The 21,476-nt window shown below is 43.4% G+C and overlaps 1 protein-coding gene across 2 annotated transcripts in view; it reads left to right on the forward strand.

The window, feature by feature from the left end:
* Positions 1 to 16,685: 16,685 nt before the first annotated feature.
* FYB1 (FYN binding protein 1) overlaps positions 16,686 to 21,476 on the forward strand; it is a 128,645-nt gene continuing 123,854 nt past the window's right edge. For both annotated transcript variants that reach the window (XM_089687823.1, XM_089687824.1), the window contains exon 1: positions 16,686 to 17,772. In XM_089687823.1, the coding sequence (XP_089543949.1) occupies positions 16,737 to 17,772 (1,036 nt within the window). In that variant the 5' untranslated portion in view covers positions 16,686 to 16,736. The remainder of the gene's footprint in view (positions 17,773 to 21,476) is intronic.

Raw genomic sequence — 21,476 nt, forward strand, 5'->3', positions numbered from 1 at the left:
GGGCCTACATGCAGGCAGGATCTGGGAAGGAGGATCTCTCAACCTCAACCATCCCCAGAGAGAGGACAGTCTGGGAAACAGGGAAGGAGCCAGGCCAATGTAAGGCCTGAAGGCAGCCACCAACCCACAAGCTTACAGGAGAGGACTGAGTGAGTAATCCTTGCTCAGGGATTCCCTCAGGCAGCTGGGCAAAGAGGAGGAATCATCTGGGGTCTGAGAAGGTACACCAGAAGGGCTGGAGAGCTCTTCAAGGAGAGACTGTCTATGGACTTGTACATATTTGCTAAGGAGATCTGTTCTCATGTTAACAGTTCTTTGGGAATCCCATATACCCCTCAATCCCATCCAGGTTCAATACCCCTGCTTGTTGCCTGGCTGTGCAGGGATAAAGGGGGATCGAAAAACTCAGAGACTCCTAAGGGGGTAGTGCTACATGTACTATGACACTTTTCCAAGTGTCCCCTGTAGTTGGATGTGTGACATCAGCTCAGCCACATGATCAAGTCCAGAGTCACGTGATAAAAAAAACTTCCCGCAAATATCCCGTAGCTTTCTTAAGCCCCTGTCCATCCACAGCAGGATAGTAAGGACAAGGGACAATGTCTACAAAGGTAGAGGCCACGGGTGAGAATTTGCAAATTTCAAAATAAGGGGCTTCTTTTAAAAGCTCTATTTATTTGGCTATGGGTATCACTAATACTTTTGAGTCATGTACCCAAAGCAAGCATGCAGTAAATGAATGTGCAAGAAAAGTCAGAAACACATATTTATACATGTTCCAGGTCAGTGACTTAAAGGAGAAGTACAGACAAAACTTGTTTGGCTGTCCTTCTGTGGATAACAGGAGCTCAGTTCATTCTGCACTCCTGTGACCCATTTTCAGCCAACAAGGTCCTTAAGACCACTATCATCTGACGTCACTCAGCTGGTCAAGGCTGGGGAAAAATCCAGATTATATGATAGGAATCCACATTGTAGCCTAGACTGGCACCTGGCTCAGCCTCTCAGTGAGCTGCTGAGAGCCTGAGCCAGCCGCTCCACCCCCTCCAAAGTCCAGAGCTCCAGTGAGCGCTGGGGGGGGGCAGAGCAGACAGTCAGGCTGACAGTCACCGATCTCTGCTCAGAGTGGAGGGAGAGCACTGAGCGATCAGCAGTGTTTGATCGCTCAGTTCTCACCTTTAGAGCCAGCGGGGTACAGATGCAGCATCGGATCTATGCTGCATTCACCTAGGTAAGTACGATCAGAAAAAAAAACATACTTCTCTTTAAAGGAAATCTGTGGTCACAGCATGCACTGTCATTTTATTACATCAGCATTGTAATAATAATACAAACAATTGTTATTTTACAATCCAATAGAACTTACTTAAAAATTCTCCTTTAATGTTGTGGGTTCTGCCTGTCTGCTGGCTGTCTCTTTCCACAAATTCTGTAGTTCAGAAGACAGGTTCTGTGAAATGTGTGACACAGCAGTGCCTACTACAGGGCATAGTGACTACGGGTCAAAGAATTGCAGGAAGTAAATGTGTGGGGATCTTTACAAAGTAATTTTACAACCCTCAAGATTATTCATATTAATAGGAGTAGGCTAGAAATAATTGAAGTACAATGTAGAAATGAATATATGATTCAACATTTTGACCATAAATATGCTTTAAAGCACTGGTCCCCCCAGCGCCCTCTTATACTTACCTGAGTCCCATCGCGATCCAGCACTGTGCATGAGAGCAGCAGCTCTCCAGGCTCTGTTCCTCCTCACAGGGCAGATCAATAGCCATAGTCTACTGCTGCTGTCAATCAAACTCTGATGAGGGAGCAGTGGGTGGGGCCATGTCCCACTGTCTGTGTGTATGGATGCAGGTAGCGGGACTCTGGAGTGAGCCCGCACGAGTGCTAACATAGGAAGCCGCTGGATGACTAGCCAGGAGTATCGAAGATAGACCCGAGAAGAGGAGGATCAGGGCTGCTCTGTTCAAAACCATCGTATTGAGCTGGTAAGTATGGCATGTTTATTATTTTACTTAGAAAAAAAAAAAGCTTTACAACCACTTTAAAGTGTGACTCCAGTGAAAGCTTTTTTTCTAGTTTTGGAGAGAGTTGGGAAAGTTTGGAATCTCCCGTCAGGTTTTTCTTGCTGCCTGTGTCCCTGTAGGGGTGATTTCACCTCACTTCCTGTCTCTGTGGCAGCATTGTCACTATGACAGGAAGCAAGGGGTAATTTTTATATGGAAAATAGAAATAAAAAGCTGATGGAGGTTCCAACCTTTCCTCACTGCACTTAAAATGTATTTGTCACACTCTCCTGTTCCAGGTTTCAGCACAGGGTCTTTCCCTGAGTGTGCAGCTTCCAGCCAATCACAAAGGGGCTATTGTTTTAAAAGGCTAGTGTGTGGCTTGCTCAGAGTTTAAACAATGCTTCCGAATGCTAGCACTCGGGCCCCCTGCTTTCTCATCTTGTGGTTTCCTGTGTCTCTGTTACCCTCTGCATTCCTATTGCTCCTTGTTTTTTCCAGCTTGTTTTTAGCCTCGCTCTCAATGTGTCTCAGCCTCGCTCTCAGCACATCCCAGCCTCGCTTTCAGTATGTACCAGCCTCGCTCTCAGCACATCCCAGCCTCGCTTTCAGTATGTACCAGCCTCGCTCTCAGCACATCCCAGCCTCGCTTTCAGTATGTACCAGCCTCGCTCTCAGCGCATCCCAGCCTCGTTTTCAGTATGTAAATAGAGAAGAAAGAGAAGTGCGCCAGACTAAGTGCAGTAGGAATATAACAGTTTATTGCACACAAGATTATAAAAACTCACAAGACGTGGGTAGATATCAGGCATCAATATATAAGGAGGAGGATGTCATCTGTGCTGCACCTCACAAATGGATGGCTGCAATGCCAAGGTGTTGCGTGGCTGGCGCTCTAGGTGGGTCCCACAGGAGGAAGCGAGGATGGCAGGCGCAGTAACCGGGAGTCGCAGCACAGATAAGAACCGGGATCCAGGGCGGGCACTGCTGATCTCTCACATCAGCGTGGGTACAGGAGCCAGCTTGAGGCACATCCAAGATGGCCGCCGAGCAGGAAATGACATCAGGACGTTGCTGGGAATCCTCCAAGGGGGCGGTGACGAGTTTCTAGGCAACCTGCCTTTTCATCAGACCTCAGTTTGTACCAGCCTTGCTCTCAGCGCATCCCAGCCTCGCTTTCAGTATGTCCCAGCCTTGCTCTCAATGTGCATTGCCCCCACTGTGTCCCAGTCTTGCTCTCAGTGTGTCCCAGTCTTGCTCTCAGTGTGTCTCAATCTTTCCCCCACTGTGTACCAGCCCTGCTTTCAGTGTATCCCAGCCTCTTTCTCAGTGTGTCCCAGCCTTGCTCTTACCATGTCCCAGCCTCACTCACAGTGTGTCCCAGCCTTGCTCTCAATGTGCCTTGCCTCCACTGTGTCCCAGCCTTGCTCTCAGCCTGTCCCAGTCTCGTTCTCAGCGTGTCCCAGCCTTGCTCTCAGCATGTACCAGCCTTGCTCTCATTATGTCCCAGCCTCGCTCTCAGCATGTACCAGCCTTGCTCTCATTATGTCCCAGCCTCGCTCTCAGCATGTGCCAGCCTTACTCTCATTATGTCCCAGCCTCGCTCTCAGCATGTACCAGCTCTCAATGTTCCTTTCCCCAACTGTGTCCCAGACTTGTTCTCAGCGTGTTCCAGCCTTGCTCTCAGTGTGTCCAAGCCTTGTTCTCAGTGTGTCCCATCCTTCCTCTCAGTATGTCCCAGCCTCTCTCTCAGTATGTGCCAGCCTCTCTCTCAGTATGTGCCAGCCTCGCTCTCAGTGTGTCCCAGCCTTGTTCTCGGTGTGTCCCATCCTTCCTCTCAGTATGTCCCAGCCTCTCTCTCAGTATGTGCCAGCCTCGCTCTCAGTGCGTCCCAGCCTTGTTCTCGGTGTGTCCCATCCTTCCTCTCAGTATGTCCCAGCCTCTCTCTCAGTATGTGCCAGCCTTGCTCTCAGTGCGTCCCAGCCTCGCTCTCAGCGTGTACCAGCTCTCAATGTGCCTTGCTTCAACTATGTCCCAGCCTCGCTCTCAGTGTGTCCCAGCCTCTCTCTCAATGTACCTTGCCCCCACTGTGTACCAGCCTTATGTCCCTTTGCCTGTATCCTGATGTTGCCACTTTTCAGTTTGTTACTAGTTTCTTTTCACCAGTCAGTTTCCCCTGAGATTCCCAGCCTGCGTCTATATTCTCACCTGTTCTCTCCCAGCCTGTGTTACTCATTTGTCTCCTAATGTCTCCATGTGCTCTTTGGCTATTTCTCTGTGTACCTGAGGCCTGGTGAGTCTCTGCAAGACAGTTCTTTGAAGACCAAAACCTGAACTGAATACCACCTGAAGGTCAACATCTCTACCTCCAGGAGCTCTGGTGAAGACCTGGCAGTATCTTAGACACTGTGTCCTGGCCCTTCCCAGGGCTCTCACACCCTCTTAGGTTGTGGATGCGCAGAATTACATCTGTTCCCGCACCCACAACCACTTGCAGACAAATCGAGCTGCTCTTATGGACGCCTAGGGCGGCTGTTCATTCTGAATGGCACCCCCATGCATCTCAACCCGCAGCATGCATCTCAAGAGAGACCGTGCAATTTTCAGCCGCATTTTCATGCACCTTTTTTTTTTGCGGAAAATGCAGTCACGGTAGCCCATTCAAGTTAAACGCACAAAAGCAGGCCGCACAAGTGTGAACCAGGGCTAAACGAGCAGTCAGCTGAGTCCTCTGCCCTTTTCCACCATCCACCCAGCTGCTATCCTGAGCTCTGGTCAGCCACTCAACCCATGGTGAGAGTCCCAAGTCATGACAATTTTACAATGTCCCTATTAGACTGCTACTCACTTTACTGGTGGCAAGCTTATCCCTGGAATGGGAAGTAAGGGTAGCCAAAGACAGCAAAAAAAACCTGAACAGAGTTTCTAACTCTCTCATCCAATTAAACTCAAAGAAAATGCAAATGGAGTTACATTCTTGGGTCTATTTTTTTTTTATAAATCACTGTACAGATGTCACAGCATTTACACAGCCATCACAAATAAAGTATCATTCCCGTAAAGTATCAAATATGTTTATTTTCCATGATCGTCAGCTCCATCTACAGGCCATAATGCAGTATTTCCCTGAAATACCTCAATCAGGAAAATAACACAATATAGCAACTAGATGGTGCTGATGATCAAAGGAAATAAGAATATCAGACACATTACAGGGATTATCTGTGATGGCTATGTGAATGCAGTGACATTCGTACAGCCAGCTTTTTTTTTATAAATAGACCCCTCTATGTCAGTAACTACAACACTGGTTCTAAAGACATACTTTGCACAGGAGTCTGTAGCAATAATTTGCATGGAATAATAGTTCCTGGTAATGAAATAAAATGAAATAACGGCATTGCATAACAGAAAGAGGAACTTTCCTAATGGTGACCTGAAGGATATGCAGTCCAGGCAAAAAGCTTGGTGGTAAAATTTCAGTACCATTTGTAGAACAGCTGCAACAGATGAGAATTGTTCAGCAGACAACCTAAATGCCCAGTCAAGTCCACAGGACTTAGTCATGCTGTCAGATCTGGTAAAAGGTCCTCTGGAATGCATCTTGAAAATGCCAAAGTGTGCCCTTCACCCCTGAACTGAGATGGATGGAGCCTTCCATATGTACAGTGGTTGGGTCTGTGCGGGGTCTAGAAATGACAGACTTTGTCTGCGGGCCCTAGGGTTACTACCGTTGGCCCCTGGACAAGTGAAGAAAGAAGTTGTTGCAAAATGGTTAAATTAGTATGAATTTGTTCAAAATTTACTTCTCAATGTGTCCATGTTTTATAGATACACAATTTATATCTCTGCAAAAAGCAGAGGTAGGAGATGCCCCCATCACAGTTGCTTATCCACCACAGAGTCCATGGGGAAAGCCTTTCTTGTCTGGACCTGGCCCTGCAATCAGCATTATGATTGCCAACAGAGCTTTTTTTCTGCAGGATTGCCAGGGAATGCAGTTCCAGCACCTCCAGCACTGAACGTATGTAATGGCAAGGGGTGCTAGGGTGTGCTGGAAGGTCTATTGATGCTGGCTGCTGGGGAGTCTATTGTCACTGGAGGGGATCTATTTTTGCATAGCGGTCTATGGTTGTTGGGGGAGGTCCGCTGTTGCTGGGGGGATCAATTGTTGCTGGAAGGGATCTACAGTTGTGGGATGGGTCTATTGTTGCTTGTTGCTTGAGAGTCTATTAATGCCGACTGCTGGGAGATCTGTTGTTGGTGGGGTGGTCTGATGGTGCTGGCTGTGGGGGCTCAATTTTACTGCTTTTCTTATTATCATTAACACATTTTATACAAATTAATTAGCACCTCAAAGTTATACTTTTTTTCTGTATTCTCCAAAAGGAGCAGTACTGGGAGGTAGGTAGGGGGTGGAGCCAAGGAATGGTGTTCAGAAGTGGGCAGTGGGGCGGAGACAAGAAGTGACACAGATGGGGGAGTTCCTCTACCTATTTTCTGAGAAACAAAGCCCAGATTGCCAATATGCTGGTCCCACTATCTTACGCGCTTACAGCCTAACTCCACCATTAGGTTGCCATTAACCACTTTCTAACCGCCTGCCCACAATGTACTGCAGATCGGCGACCTCCACCTGTCCACTCCAGCTGTGATTGTACACAGAGGGAGTTTGTCATCAGGTTCTGGCCAATGAATCATGGCCAGAACCTGCTGATTGACTGTGTCTAATCACAACACAGAGTCCTGTGTTGACAATCAACAAGGGCTATGTACAGAGGGAATGATCTCTCTGTTTCTTCTCCCTGCAAAGCAGGGAGAAGAAACAGAGGTATGTTGTAAAAATCAGAACACATTACACAAATTAACATGTGTTAGGCACATATTTAACGCCTTCATTACAAGATGTTAACCCCTTCCCAGTTCACAGCCAGTGACACTGTAACATATCACTGATGATGTCAATGGCAGTTAGTCAGTTCCCACCCCTTGTCAGATTGGCTGCCACACAGTCCCACTATAAGTTGCTGATCACTGCCATTAGTAGTATAAAAAAATACCAGTATATATACACCATAGTTTGTAAATACTATAACCTTCACAAAAACCAATCAATATACACTTATTGGGATTTGTTTTATTACCAAAGACATGTAGTAGAATACATTTTGGCCTAAATGTATGAAGAAATTAGTTTTTTAAATTTATTTTTATTGGATATGTTTTGTTTTATAGCAGAAAGTTAAAAATAATGTTTTTTTTTTCAAAAAAATTTCTGTCTTTTTTGATTTATATAATAAAAATAAAAACCCAGTGGTCAGCAAGTATTACCAACAGATAGCTCTATTTGTGTGAAAACATTATATGAATTCCTTTTGGGTACAGCATTGCATGACTGCGCAATTACTAGTTAAAGTAGCGCAGTGCTAAATTATTATTTATTATTATTTATTTCAGGTACCTATATAGCGCAATCAATTTGCGCAGCGCTTTCCATATATATTGTACATTCACATCACTCCCTAACCCTCAAGGGGCATACAATCTAAGGTCCCTAACTTATTGTCATACATACACATATTAGGGCCAATTTATATAGCAAGAAATGGCCATGTCATAAGGGGGTTAAAACCTTCTGGAACTGAAGTAGTTAAAGAATGCCTAGGAGTGGTAAATCACCCCCACGAAGAAGCAGTAAGATGTTATCCTCTTTCCCGCTGCCCTATACTGCTACAGGGTGGCAGCGGTGTGCAAAATCACGTGTATATAGATGTGATTTTGCATTTCTGGGTAGAGGGCTCACAAGAGCTTGGCTGTCAGTCAGCGGGACCCAGCCGGTGATTATTTGCCGGCACCCAGTGATCGTTGAGTATTACCAACGCAGGGAGAGAACTCTACCTAAACAATACAGTTCTCTCCCCTGTCAGCTCCTGCACACTGCAGGAGCAGAGCCATGCAAAGCACTGTGCTTACAGTGTAAAGCACACAGTAAAACAGCACACAGTTAACCCTTTGATCGCCCAAGATGTTAACTCCTTCCTGCCCAGTGCCATTAGTACAGTGTCAGTGCTTTTTATTAGCACTGATCACTGTATTGGTGTCACTGGGGATGTCAGTGGCACCAAGTCAGTTTCCCCCAGTGTCAGAATGCCCGCCGCAGTCCCACTATAAGTCACTGATTGCCACCATTACTAGCAAAAATGAGAGAAAAAAAAATCCCAGTATATACAGTATACCGCCATTTGTAAATGCTATAACTTTCACGTAAACCAATTAATTTACACGTATTGGGATTTTTTTTTAGCAAAGACATATACAGAATACATTTTGGCCTAAATTTATGACAAAATTTGATTAAAACTTTTTTACTGGATATGTTTAATAGCAAAAAGTCAAAAATCATGTTTTTTTTCTCAAAATTGTCGGTCTTTTTTTCTTATAGCACAAAAAAATAAAAATGCACAAATACCACCAAAAGAAATTTCTGTTTGTGGAAAAAAAGTACGTAAATTTCATTTGGGTGCAGCGTTGCATGACCGCGCAATTGTCAGTTAAAGTAACACAGACACAGCGCCGTTGCGCAAAAAAATTACCTGGTCGGGAAGGAGGGGGTAAATCCTCTGGCAGGGCAAAGAGGCTCAGAAGGCAGATTTGGGCTGACCCTTTAAAGACTTGGCAGTGGAGATCCTAGCACCTCTGTAGATCTCCCTGCTCTGTTGCTCACTTGCCTTGGCTATGCCCACTGTCGTTGTATGAGATACTTGTTTTTTTTTCTGATGGAAGAATAATAAAATAAGTAGTCATTTAAGAGGCAATGCCGTAGTTTATGGTAGTCAAAGAAAGAAAATCTGCAGAAGCCAGTTCATCTGTGGTGTAATCAGGAAGTGGCTTCAACAACCATCACGTAGTCTTCAAAGTTACAGTGACTTGTCATCACACCAAAAGTGTGTGTGTGTGTGTGTGTGTGTACAGTAGGAGCATTACGCAAACCAAAAGCAGCTTCGTACTTCATTACTGATCATGTTTTTTTAGCTTGTTGAGTGGGAAGTTTCTGTAAAGGACAAGTACTGAATTATATTGTGTGGCAGTTCTGTTTCCTTTGGCTGTACCGAGTGATTTTTAGGAGAACATATGTTGTAGAGTACTATAAAGAGCAGCTGTGGTCACAGCCAATGCAAGCCCATCTGATGTGGTCTTTGTACTTAATGCAAAATACCATGGTCCCTGGCTCTTGCCTTAAAAGAGAAGTTCAGGTTTTTAAAAAGGTAAACATTTATACTCACCTAGGTGGATGCTGCATCGATTCAATGCTGTATCTGTTACACGCCGGCTCTGAGACTGAGAACTGAGCAATCAAACACCACTGATTGCTCAATTCTCCTTTTTAATCTGAGCAGAGAGTGGTGACTGTCTGCTCTGCCGCTCCAGTGCTCACTGGAGCGCCGGGCTGTGGAGGGGGCAGGAGCGGCTAGCTCAGTCTCCCAACAGTTTGCTGAGAGGCTGAGCCACCTGCCGGTCCAGGCATCTGGGTAGATCACGAGCATATGATTGGGATCTTTTCAGAGCCTGGACCAACTCGGACATCAGCCAACAGCCAGCTTTAGAGGGCTGAAAACAGGTCACATGAGTGCAGGATGAACTGTACTTGTAGGTTGGCGAAGTCTGTTGTCTCCACTGCAGGTGGTGCTTGTCTGGAGCTGTACTGCAGCTGGAGGGAAAGTCTAGGGAAACTTGGTTTCTCTATGGTTTCCCCTAGTAGCATTCAGGTTGGCACACTGAATTCAGGTGACCCTGGTGGCGATCTTTGGTCAGAGTCTTTTTAAATCCCTGCCTCCAGGTTTTGGTGCGGATTGGCAAAGTGGCTAGTGTAGGGAGAGCATTCCCGACTGTCAGGGACAACACTAGCGGTAGGGACAGGTTCTGAAGCAGTAGGGACAGCTCAGAGCCTACATCTATTCTTCAGCAAGCTCCCTTTTGGGTTGAGCAGGCCAGACCACATTCCACCCCCTTGGCAAGGGTTGTCTTCAGTTCGGGCATACTACTGCTACTCTCCACTGCATTGACTGTAAGTTCCCGGTTTGGTGAGCTTTTCTACCGGGTTGTTGTACTGTTTGCAAGTTCTTCAGTACATTTCACTGCACTCTGAACCTCTGTGTTTACTGCTGCTGCACCATGCTGCACCTACCCAACACACTCATGAAATCCCTAGGAGAAGAAAGTCCAGAATAGTGTTGGCTTTTCTTTTTATTTAATTTTGTAACCTCAGTCTGTACAGCCCCGTTATGTTTTCTCTGCAACCTTCAAACTTTCAAAATTATCAATGATAGACTATAATAAAGTGGAATTAAACCCAAACATGTAATACATGGCAGCTTACCCTTCCTTAGATGTGGTGGCTGCATTAGTTTTCTTTTTTTAGGAATTTTTCCTATATTTCACATTGTAATCGATCCATTAACACACTTATTGTCTTTGGGTGTCTCCATTCTGGGTGAAGTAGTAAAGCAGACACCTTTGGACAGCAACATTGTCAGTCTGGGGAGAAGAAAGTGTTGGACTAGCATGTTTAGATGAACTTGACTAACAAATTGAAGCTGAACTCCAGCTAACATTTTATAAGCAGGTACAGCAAACAGTTTTTTTCCTTTTGGGATAAAGGTTATACATACATAAATAAACGCTGATCATTGCAATCATCCCTGTCAGTGTTAAATGTTTTAGCTCAACCCTTGAACTGCTAATTTGTCTGGACAGCTTGGTCCAGTTGATAAATAACAGGCTTATTGGCGGGATCACTGAGTGAAAATAAAGGAAAAAAAGCCTAAAAAACAAAAATAATGAAGCCAACTTTATCTAAGATATGGTAAGCTGCAAATTCATACATTTTTTGGGGGGGGGATTAATTCCACTTTAACCCCAGGTAGTCCTTGTTTTTGAAAAATACATCAATTTTTGGCAGAATCTAGGTCTCAAGGCCACAGTCAGCATTAATCTTGTTGGGTCCCTATAGCAGGTACATGGCGTAGTTATAGCTTTAACATTCAGCCCCCTTGCAATCCATCAGGCATATATGCTGACTAAAACTGGAAATATTGCTTGTTACCCGATACAAAGATTGTTCATACAATAAGCCATTTTCTACGGCTTTATGGTTAAGATGGGGGATTATTAGCAGTGTTCCGCCAAGTGGCTGCAGAGAAAATATTCAGATATCTTGACTTTTATTTACTTGTATTTTATTGATTTTTACTTTTTTCATGGCTTTCATGGCTCATGGGACTCCCTGGAAAAAAACATTGTTGTAGAAGAATTCCTGTTCTTTTGTCCTGAGTAGCCTGAATATTGGTGGGGCCTCAGGGTAGACATAGTAGTCAATTAGTACTGAATGTATATATATAGTAAAGGCATTGCAGAGATATACAGTACATGTAACCCTGTTTTGGGGGTTCATATGAGATGACCATCACCATGAAATAATTACATTACATTGTAGTACCTGAGTAACAGTAGATGTTGAGCCTCTGCTAAGTGGGAGTTCTACAACCTATGTCCTGATGTTCCTAATAAAATAATGCCTCCATCTAAAGAGGTCTTGCATGTACAAGTGAGAATCCCTCTTAGGACATTCCTAGTCCCCAGTAATGACAATCACTTTCTGCTGAAGTAAAGGAGGTTCTTTGAAAGTAGTTTCAATGCTTTATTTTACCTTGATGTCGGACAAATGGATAAAGGAGCTGGAATACCTAAAACTGCAACAGTAGGCCCCTACAACTTCTTATCTAGTAGACGATGGGTGGATCTCAACACCCAGTAGCACCAGACAGCTTCCTCTGGAGAACAGCAGGTACAAACCTGAAACTGGAAATTCTAGCGTTTCTCTGCTTCAGTGATGACTCATTGGTGGTTATTTACTAAAACTGCATGGTGCAAAATCTGGTGCAGCTCTGCATAGAAACAAATCATCTTCCAAGTTTTATTGTCAAAGCTTAATTGAACAAGCTGAAGTTAGACGCTGATTGATTACCATGCACAGCTGCACCAGATTTTAAATGCTCCATGCGACAAAGGTGGTGCCAGACCCATGCCCTTCTCACCAACTTGTGACAAAGGACCAGCTGATCTCACACTGCGCTGTCACTTGCGTAACAATGCCACTCTCGGCTGCACCCTGCACAGAGATTTTCCAGCTCACACGACCACAATGTAGGTGCCAGCAGCCTGAGAGCAATTGTCACTGTGTTAAGTTAATTAGCAATTAATGTTTTAAACTGCCACCACCTCCTTTTTACAGAGAAGGAGGAAACTCACAAATCTGCAACACACACTGTCACCACAGACAGGTATATTCAGAGGATTATTACATACAGTAGCACTCTTCAGGAAACAGGGATTCTTTAGTTTTCCTTAAAAGCTTTAGAGATAGTTTTAACACTTTTTAAAATAGGGTGTATTAATGAAAAGATCAAATGATGCAATTAAAATATTTACAGAAAAGATGTTACAAAGAAATAAAGAGAACAATAACGCAACAGAGAAATAAAAGAAAGGAGTTAAGAAGGCAGAATACTTGCAAAGTCCTGGTTTTAGCAGAGTCCAATTGTCGCAGCAAAATGTTGCCATGGCTCTCTTGGATGTTCCTTAGTTTCCTTAACAGGTCCTCTCATCCCCGTCATCCCCTTTTCTGTGATATCAAAGGGGTGTGGGCAGATATCAAAGGGATGGGAGGTCACTATGTGTATGACCAAGTCCCAAATACAGTTTTGCACTAATATTAATATCTTGCAACATATGCAGGTTGTTTTCTAGAAATTGGCAGGATATTATTCAGAATTATATTTCGTATCCAGGGATACCAAACACTGCATACCTTGGAGGAATATGTCACCCATGAGGCAGGAGACTGCCTTCTCCCCTTTCGTATGTGCAAACATAATCCTGTATGACCTTGATTTACTCAGTATGATATTCCCCATTCAAATATATACCTACTATTAATGTGTCCTGTTCCTGTTGGATTTTAGGAATTGTGTGTGGATTGCTAAGTTGTAGAATAGACTTTTTACGGCACGCTCTGCATTCCTAGAGCTATAATGGCCTTACAGGTCATAAGTGACATGCTTGACTGAGTTATTATGGTTTTACGATAGGGGAGAGGGAAGAGCTTTTCATGGTTCATGGAAACAGATATCCTGCCAAGACTAATAAGCTGTTCACAGCTGGCATCCAGGCCTGGATTCTGGAGTGTGTTTTAGTGGAGATAAGAGGCTCTTTTGAAGTGTGTTACAAGTTACAGCTACAAATTCCATAGTTTGCAGGATGAGGGAGGGAGTAAGGTCACTGCTCATGAAAACAAAATGGCTGAGACCTTAACAAGATGACTGTTGCATACAGCTTCCATGTCCCAATTGCGCACAATCATTACACTCCAGTTTTTGTAAATCTCCCCTATTGGGTCATTACCTTTTGATCTGGTTTTCTTGATACATTTGCTGTGTAAATATAATGGTTCCTATTAGGTTGATAGTTATTGGTTACGTTTCTACTGTCAACTTATGCATAACACTGAAAACATGTCACTAGAAATTAATTCATAATCAAATACACTTATATGTCTTTGGATGTGATTTGACAATGTAACTAAAGAATAAAAAAAAAAAGAAGAATGATGGACAGGACAATATTTGCCCACCCTCTAACAGTTTCTTCATGTATCTTCACCCAACGAAAAAATATCCATTGTTAATTTTAAGATGCTTTTACATATTCTTAACATATACATATTCTTAAAATAAATGATTTAATGTATTTTAAAACAAGCTCTCACTCACCTGCATAACTGCAGGCACAGCGGAGTAATTCATCCTTAAATTTCACAAAAGAATCACTGATGTCATTCGAGTCTCTCTTTCAGCAAACCAGCTCCCCTTGCTCCCCGTCCCATTCGTTTATTAGCAGCTCAGTTTCCCCTGCTCTTGCCTCTCGGTAGTGACTCTGCACCTCAGAATCCTTCTGCCTGCCAGGGGTGTTTCTACCATGAGTCAAATTGAGCCCATTACCTACACACATGAAGGTGATTGCATTGAGACTGGAGTTTCTACTGGTAAAATCATAGACTCATTGTTACTGAGCTCCCTTCCCAGACGCTGCAACTGAGGCACAGGTGTAGGAATTAGGTGTGGGAATGTCTGCCTCAGGTAGCACACAATTCTGCCACACACTGCATAGCCAGATACATGATACTGAGCAATTATTTGGCAGAATGACGATGGTGAATTATTGTCCACTGAGCAGGCTAGAATTTGAAAGACTGTACAGTGAGGCAGAGCTATGCCTGGCTGAACAATCATGTTAAACAGGTCATATATTTATGTATTGCTACTGTCTACACAGCTGCCTGCCCAGGGCTCCCTGTCCAGCACTGTAATGATCCCTATGCTCACCCTTTCATTGTACAGTACTACTGAATTTATTGGCATGTTATGAACAAAACTTAAAGTGTTATAAAATCCAGTATACTGCATTCACTAAATCTGGTCTCCCGCAGTACACAGAACATGGAAATGCAATTATTTTAGTAAATATAACCTTCTAAATACCTCTTCTCGTCAGCAGTATATAGCAGTCTTGTGACTTCTATTAGTGTCCAGCTAAGCACTAGTTAAAGCTTTTAGGAGGAGTTTTCATTCCCATCTGATTGTCCTATGAGGCTGCATGACCCCTGACCCTCTGTCCGGACAGTGATGATTGACCCTATGCTGATCACATGCACTTTTCCAACGAAAAAAGAAACTCTTTAGCAATACACACCAAACTGAGCATATGCAGAGTGACTCCTAGAGCTCTGTACTATCAGCAGATGGACTGGGGACAGTAGAAGAAGGGGAGGGTCAGAGAAATCAGGATCAAACAGCCTTTTTGCACAATGCAGAGGATTAACCCCTTAGGTTCCACAGTGAGTATAACAAGCATGCTTTACTGCATATACAGACTGATTTTACTGTTGAGGGTTTAGTAACACTTTAATATAATAAAATAAAATTGTTATTAAACCTTTGTAATTAATGACTGCATCAGTTTACACTAATTTGGTTTTATGTTTGAATTCTGTGTTCCAACTCTCATTTTTGCAAAATTCCAAATTAAAATATCCCTATTCTTTTCTAAGGTTGGCTTCATTCCTCTGCAGGGTTCCCATTGAGCCCACCTTGGATCATATTCCAGATGTACCAAAGCTCCCTGCACCAGCAAAAACTGGCAGCTTGGAACCCCATGAATGTCATGTGAATTTATGTGATTTACAGTGCGCACCCCCCACACCTCCCCCTTTCTGCCACAACTTTGGAGGAAGCAAGGCTGGGAAGTAGAGCCAGCAGATTGGAAACATTTATCTAGAAAAAAATTATTGGGGTTTATTTACTAAAACTGCATGGTGCAAAATCTTGTGCAGTCCTGCATAGAAACCAATCAGCTTCCAGGTTTTATTGTCAAACCTTAAAGTGGTTGTAAACCTCAAACATGAAATATGAACAAAGCATATCCCTCTATAGTGTGTACTTGCCTCAATTAATAGCACTAAGTGTAATTTCTGTCTGCTGCATCATTCCCCTGCTATCAGCATTAATTACTTCTGACAAGTTTTTGTGACACCAAGGGAAAAAAGGTGATAGGGAGGGACCTTCAGCAGAGTGACAGCCTCAGTTCTGTTCCTGCATGCTCTGTGGTGGGGGGCATGCCTCATCCCTCCAATCTCAGGGTTCTCCTCACTGAGCTCTGCAGTGTGTAATTTCAGCCGTCCGCCCCTGTTTTCTGAATGCTCAGACACGCTTTATAAATTCTGGACTTTGAATGAATATTTAGAACACTGTGGATAAACAGGTACAACTTACATTGTCGATTTGTTTCAGCATTTGTGCATCACCTGAGGCCAGTCACTTTACTGGGTATATGTAAAGCTGGCCATACATTATAGAATTTTCTTTAAAAAATTGCTTTAGGTTTACCAAAAACCATATAATATGAGGTCAAACCTAAACAACACTTTCAATTGTATCCAATTAGGTAGGTCTTTGCACTATAAAGGAAATTAGGCAGACATTGGACAGAAAATTGTAAGAAATTGTATAGTGTATGGCCAGCCTAAGGGTTTACTACCACTTAAACTGAAGCTAAAGATCGAAGTTGATTGCCTACAATGCACAGCTGCACCAAATCCTGAGTGCTCCAGTTTTAGTAAATCCCCCTCATTGTGTTATGCCTCCTTTATGGGTATGGATTCTGTATTGTTAAAATAGTGGAGGGTTTATTACCACTTTATTACTCTTCTATATAAGTAAATAGATCTGATGTAAAATGTCAATGTAGTTTAAAACAATAAAGATGCATGATACTTGTGTACATAAAAGTTAATATGTGCCATTCAAGTAGCTCAAATTGCATAGGCACCTGTTAAACACCATAAGAAAGTTGCTAAAGAGATATGTTTATGTTATATAAAAAGAAAAAAACAAAGTATACTAAACTAAGTAAGAAAGCAGCATTATTTAGCCATACAGGAAGATACTTGTTAAATACATTCTACCAATCAGCTCTGTTGCAAGCCTCAGCTCAGGAAGCCTTTGAAAGAGCTGCGTGCGTGTGCTTGTGCTATGTGAAACCTTTCACTTGAGCTCTTTTCTTCCTTTCGGCTTGCAGGAGAAAAGCACAAATGTGAAGTCGATTGCAGCTATGTTCAGTGGAGTTCCCAGTCCCATGGAGGAGGCAGAGAATTCCCCAGGGTCACCTGCTTTAAAATCATTCCAAGCAAGAAGAAAAGGATTTGAATCAACAAGCAACACTCCACCAGGATTAACGCCTAAGAAGCCAGCAGTTCCAAAACCTGTACTGGCACCAAAAGCTCTGGCAAATGAATTCAAACCACCACTTGTCAAACCGGTTGGAGGCATCAACAGGACTGCTGTGTCTCCTAACACAAATATCCAAGCAAAAGAGGAGAAAACTACATTTCCAAAACCATCTGGATTTAAATCCCCCAGTCAACAGACAGAAGAACCAAAGGTCCTATTTCCAAAACCTGTAGCTGGTAAACCTTTTATCACAGCTAATAATGCTCCACAAGAGACTAGGTTTGGTGGGCCAAAGCCAACCTTTCCACCAGAGCCAAAGGCAATTGAAGAAAAACCACCTTTCCCTAAACCATCTCAATTTAAACCAGTTAATTCAACTTCAGAAAATGAGTCTAAGCCTCCTTTCCAAAAGAAGCCGCCATTTGGGGCGAAACCTCCTCTCAACATGGGCGGATCCCCAAGTCAGAACAGTTTTAACAGACACAACTTGGTAGCAAAGACAATTTCGGGTTCCCAGGACAACAAGCCTATAAAACTGATAAAGGAATCGACAGAAGAAAATATGTCTGCAAGTCCTTCTTCTCAACCTTTCCATGGAGTATCATTAAGGCCTGCTGGTATTAAACAGATCCAAAGCCCATTTCTGAATAAAAGTGCAGATGAGCCAAATGACAGCCCGAAATCTAATTCCATAGCCAAAGATTTTCAAATGAAAACGAACCTAAATGGTAACAGTTCTTCACCTTTCGGACTAAAACATTCTAGAATATCATCTGTCCAGGACAGTTTAGGAGAACCAAAAGATCCTAATGAACCAAAACGAAAGCCACTGCCATCTCTTGCCCAATTAGGTCCTCCACCTCAAAAGCCTGCAAGACCACCAAATGTGGATATAGAAAGATTCAGGAAGCGGGCCGGTAAGCTGGAATTTTACTATCAGTTTGTACATGAGAAACTAAACTGTTTATCTATAATTACATGGATAAAACAAGAGTATTCCAAATAAAGTTCAGGGGTTTGTCATTTTAGGTTAAGCCCCCAGTAGGCTCCATTTTGTTTCATTTCAAAATTTATAGGGCGAGTCTCTAGATTTCTTCCAAGATAATTAGGCTGGCTCCAAAGTTGTCTGCACAGTGTGTAGATATCCATAACAAGCACATAATAGATATCTATAAATTAATTGTTTGGCATCAGATTTTCCCTTTAATTCTGACTGTTACCTATTATTAATGCCAAGCTCCATCCCCTTTTACTATTCTATCAGAGCTTAAAAAACCTCTCATATTTGTTCCCTTTTAGCCTACTAAATATACTATTAAAAGTGTTTTTGTTTTATCTGTTCAATAAATGCAAAAATTACCTGTGGATCCTGCTAGATACCTTGTCAGCTGATTGCTCCCAAATATCTCTGGAAACTACAAGAAACCTCCCATCTATGTTATGGAAATGGAGAGAGATGGAGGTGTTCTGTAGTCCTGTCCTAGGGTGACAATGCTTTTGCTGCACTGGTAACAGTACAGTAAGCAGGTGTTTGTCACTGCAGGACAGGAGATGTGTTATTGGCACAATCGCCAGGTGAAAGTAAGTTAAAAAAAAAGCCTGCCGAAAAAGAAAACTAACTCAGCCACCACATCTAAGGACTGGTAAGTTGCAACATATTTTTGTTCATGTGTTTAGATACACTTTAAATGTATTTAAGGAGCATAGCACTAGCTACGTAGCATCATAGCCAAGTTTCCCTTGCAGTAGTATATTTACATGTTCTACAAAGTCCAGTCAGCCCAATTAGGCCCAGGAAATGATAAAATGAGTGAATCCTCTTTTTTATCCCACTGCTACACCTGCTATATATGCTTCTAATTTGGGCTAATTCTTGTTGTTGAACTGGTCAAAATTCATGGGCTGCCCTGCCGTCACCACCAAACATTCCATTGAAAAATTGAAGGTGCAGGGTGCAAAACTGTCAGTTGAACAGTGACTGCATCCAATCAGATGCAGTCACTGTGTAAGTATTCTGACAGCTGCAGGTGCTAGCCATCAGGATACAATAACTGGAATGGGAAAATCCTCCATCTATGCATTTGGCATAACTGAAAGAATCCTCTACATCAGGGGTGGGTAGTTAAATCTCCCAAGTGGCCACATGAGAAACTACCACTGTTGTGGAGTGCCGAACCAATAATGTGGGGATTTATATATTCCCTCCATAGTTAGACATGCCCCCATCATGTGATGACACTTCCGTAGCAAGGTGGAAGCTAAGGCTGACTAGTTTGGGCGCAGGCTCCACCATTTATCTGTGAGTGGGACCTGGCAACACCAACATATATTCCCTCATCTGCATCATATCCTTGGTGCCCACCTCCCATTGTCCAGCCTAGTCGCTTGAGGAATGGTACTGTGCAACTGCTGACATCTTGGGGATTTGCGGATCAACAAGAGCGGAAGCACAGCCACCATCTTGTTGACTGGCTGGCCTGGATCCAAAGAACCCACACTTCTACTCCAGAGCCATGGAGCAATGTCACATGCCCTAGGGGAGCCAAAGTTCAGCTACTACCATCTCTTGTAGACATCTGTTCTCCAACAAATTACAGGTCTGCTCAAGATTTATCTCATTAAGCCTGCAGAGATCTATGCGTGTATGGCCCGCCGAAGTATATTTTTGTAACTTGCAGAGATCACTGCCCAGTTATAGTAATAAGCACAATACATTTTGACTCTTTTTTTCCCACCTCACTAGAATCTTGAAAGGAACCTGTTACTTTAAAACAATAAGGGGAAGTGCACACCAAGTTACACAGAACATCATCTGGAATAATAAGAAAATAAAAAGCAGGTGTTTGCACGTACAATATTAAAACATGCTTGTGATATATTGCCACAAGTGCCTTTAGTTTGTGAGTGTGACCACTTGTCTTTTATTTAATAAATAAATAAGGTGATGTTCTGCGCAATTCGGTGCACTCTCTTTTAGTTCTATTGTACACTGCTCAAAAAAATTAAAGGAACACTTTGAAAACACATCAGATTTCAATAAGGAAAATATCATGTTGGATATCTATACTGATATGGACTGGGTAATGTGTTAGGAATGTAAGGATGCCCCATCATTTGATGGAAATGAAAATTATCAACTTACAAAGGACTGAATTCAAAGACACCCCGAAAATCAAAGTGAAAACATGATGCAGCAGGCTAGTCCATTTTGCTGAAATTTTATTGCAGCAACTCAAAATGGTACTCAGTAGTTTGTATGGCCCCCACGTGCTTGTATGCATGCCTGACAACATCGGGGCATGCTCCTAATGAGACGACGGATGCTGTCCTGGGGGATTTCCTCCCAAATCTGAACCAGGGTATCACTGAGCTCCTGGACAGTCTGAGGTGCAATCTGGGGGTGTCAGACGAACCAAAACATGGATTTAGGTCAGGCGAGCATGAGAGCTATTCAATGGTATCAATTCCTTCATCTTCCAGGAACTGAATGCATATTCTCGCCACATGAGACTGGGCATTGTTGTGCACCAGGAGGAACCCAGGACCCACTGCACCATCGTAGGGTCTGACACTGGGTCCAAAGATTTCATCCCAATAACCAATGGCAGTCAGGGTGCCATTGTCTAGCCCAGGGGTGGGCAAACTTTTTGACTTGAGGGCCGCAATGGGTTCATATATTGGACCCGGGGGCCGGACCAAGAGTAGATGAATGATGTGTATGTGTCATCCATAGTAAGTATAGTAATATTCCCCCACAGTAAGCATAGTAATTAATCCCCCATATAGTAATTCATCCCCCATATAGTAATTCATCCCCCATATAGTAATTCATCCCCCATAGTAATTCATCCCCCATATAGTAATTCATCCCCCATATAGTAATTCATCCCCCATAGTAATTCATCCCCCATATAGTAATTCATCCCCCATATAGTAATTCATCCCCCATAGTAATTCATCCCCCATATAGTAATTCATCCCCCATAGTAATTCATCCCCCATAGTAATTCATCCCCCATATAGTAATTCATCCCCCATAGTAATTCATCCCCCATATAGTAATTCATCCCCCATACAGTAATTCATCCCCCCTATAGTAATTCATTCCCCATATTAAGTCCCCAAGTCCCCCCTGTGTCAATTCACTTACCTTTGCTCCTGTCGCCGTGTTCCCGCGCCGTTCCGGTGTAGCATGAAAATCTGTCTCCTATGAGGATCTGTTCCCCTCGACGTATCTGCGCATGTGCCAGTTTCAGGCATTAGCAGCCGATCGGCGATCTCCGGCACATGCGCAGATACGTTGAGGGGGACAGATCCTCATAGGAGACAGATTTTCATGCTACACGGCGGACTGTGAGAGGAGCCTAGCGGGAGCCTAGCTCCGCGGGCCGGATTAAAAGGTCCGCCGGGCCGTATACGGCCCGAGGGCCGTAGTTTGCCCATTGCTGGTCTAGCCTGTAGAGGTCTGTGTGTCCCTCCATGGATATGCCTCCCCAGTCCATCACTGACCCACCACCAAAACGGTCATGCTGAATGGATGTTACAGGCAGCATAATGTTCTCCATGGCTTCTCCAGACCCTTTCACGTCTGTCACATGTGCTCAGGGTGAACCTGCTCTCA

This window comes from Staurois parvus, unplaced genomic scaffold (genome assembly GCF_062004578.1).
Source record: "Staurois parvus isolate SC_StPar_1 unplaced genomic scaffold, SC_StPar_1.0 ptg000438l, whole genome shotgun sequence".
Taxonomy (NCBI): domain Eukaryota; kingdom Metazoa; phylum Chordata; class Amphibia; order Anura; family Ranidae; genus Staurois; species Staurois parvus.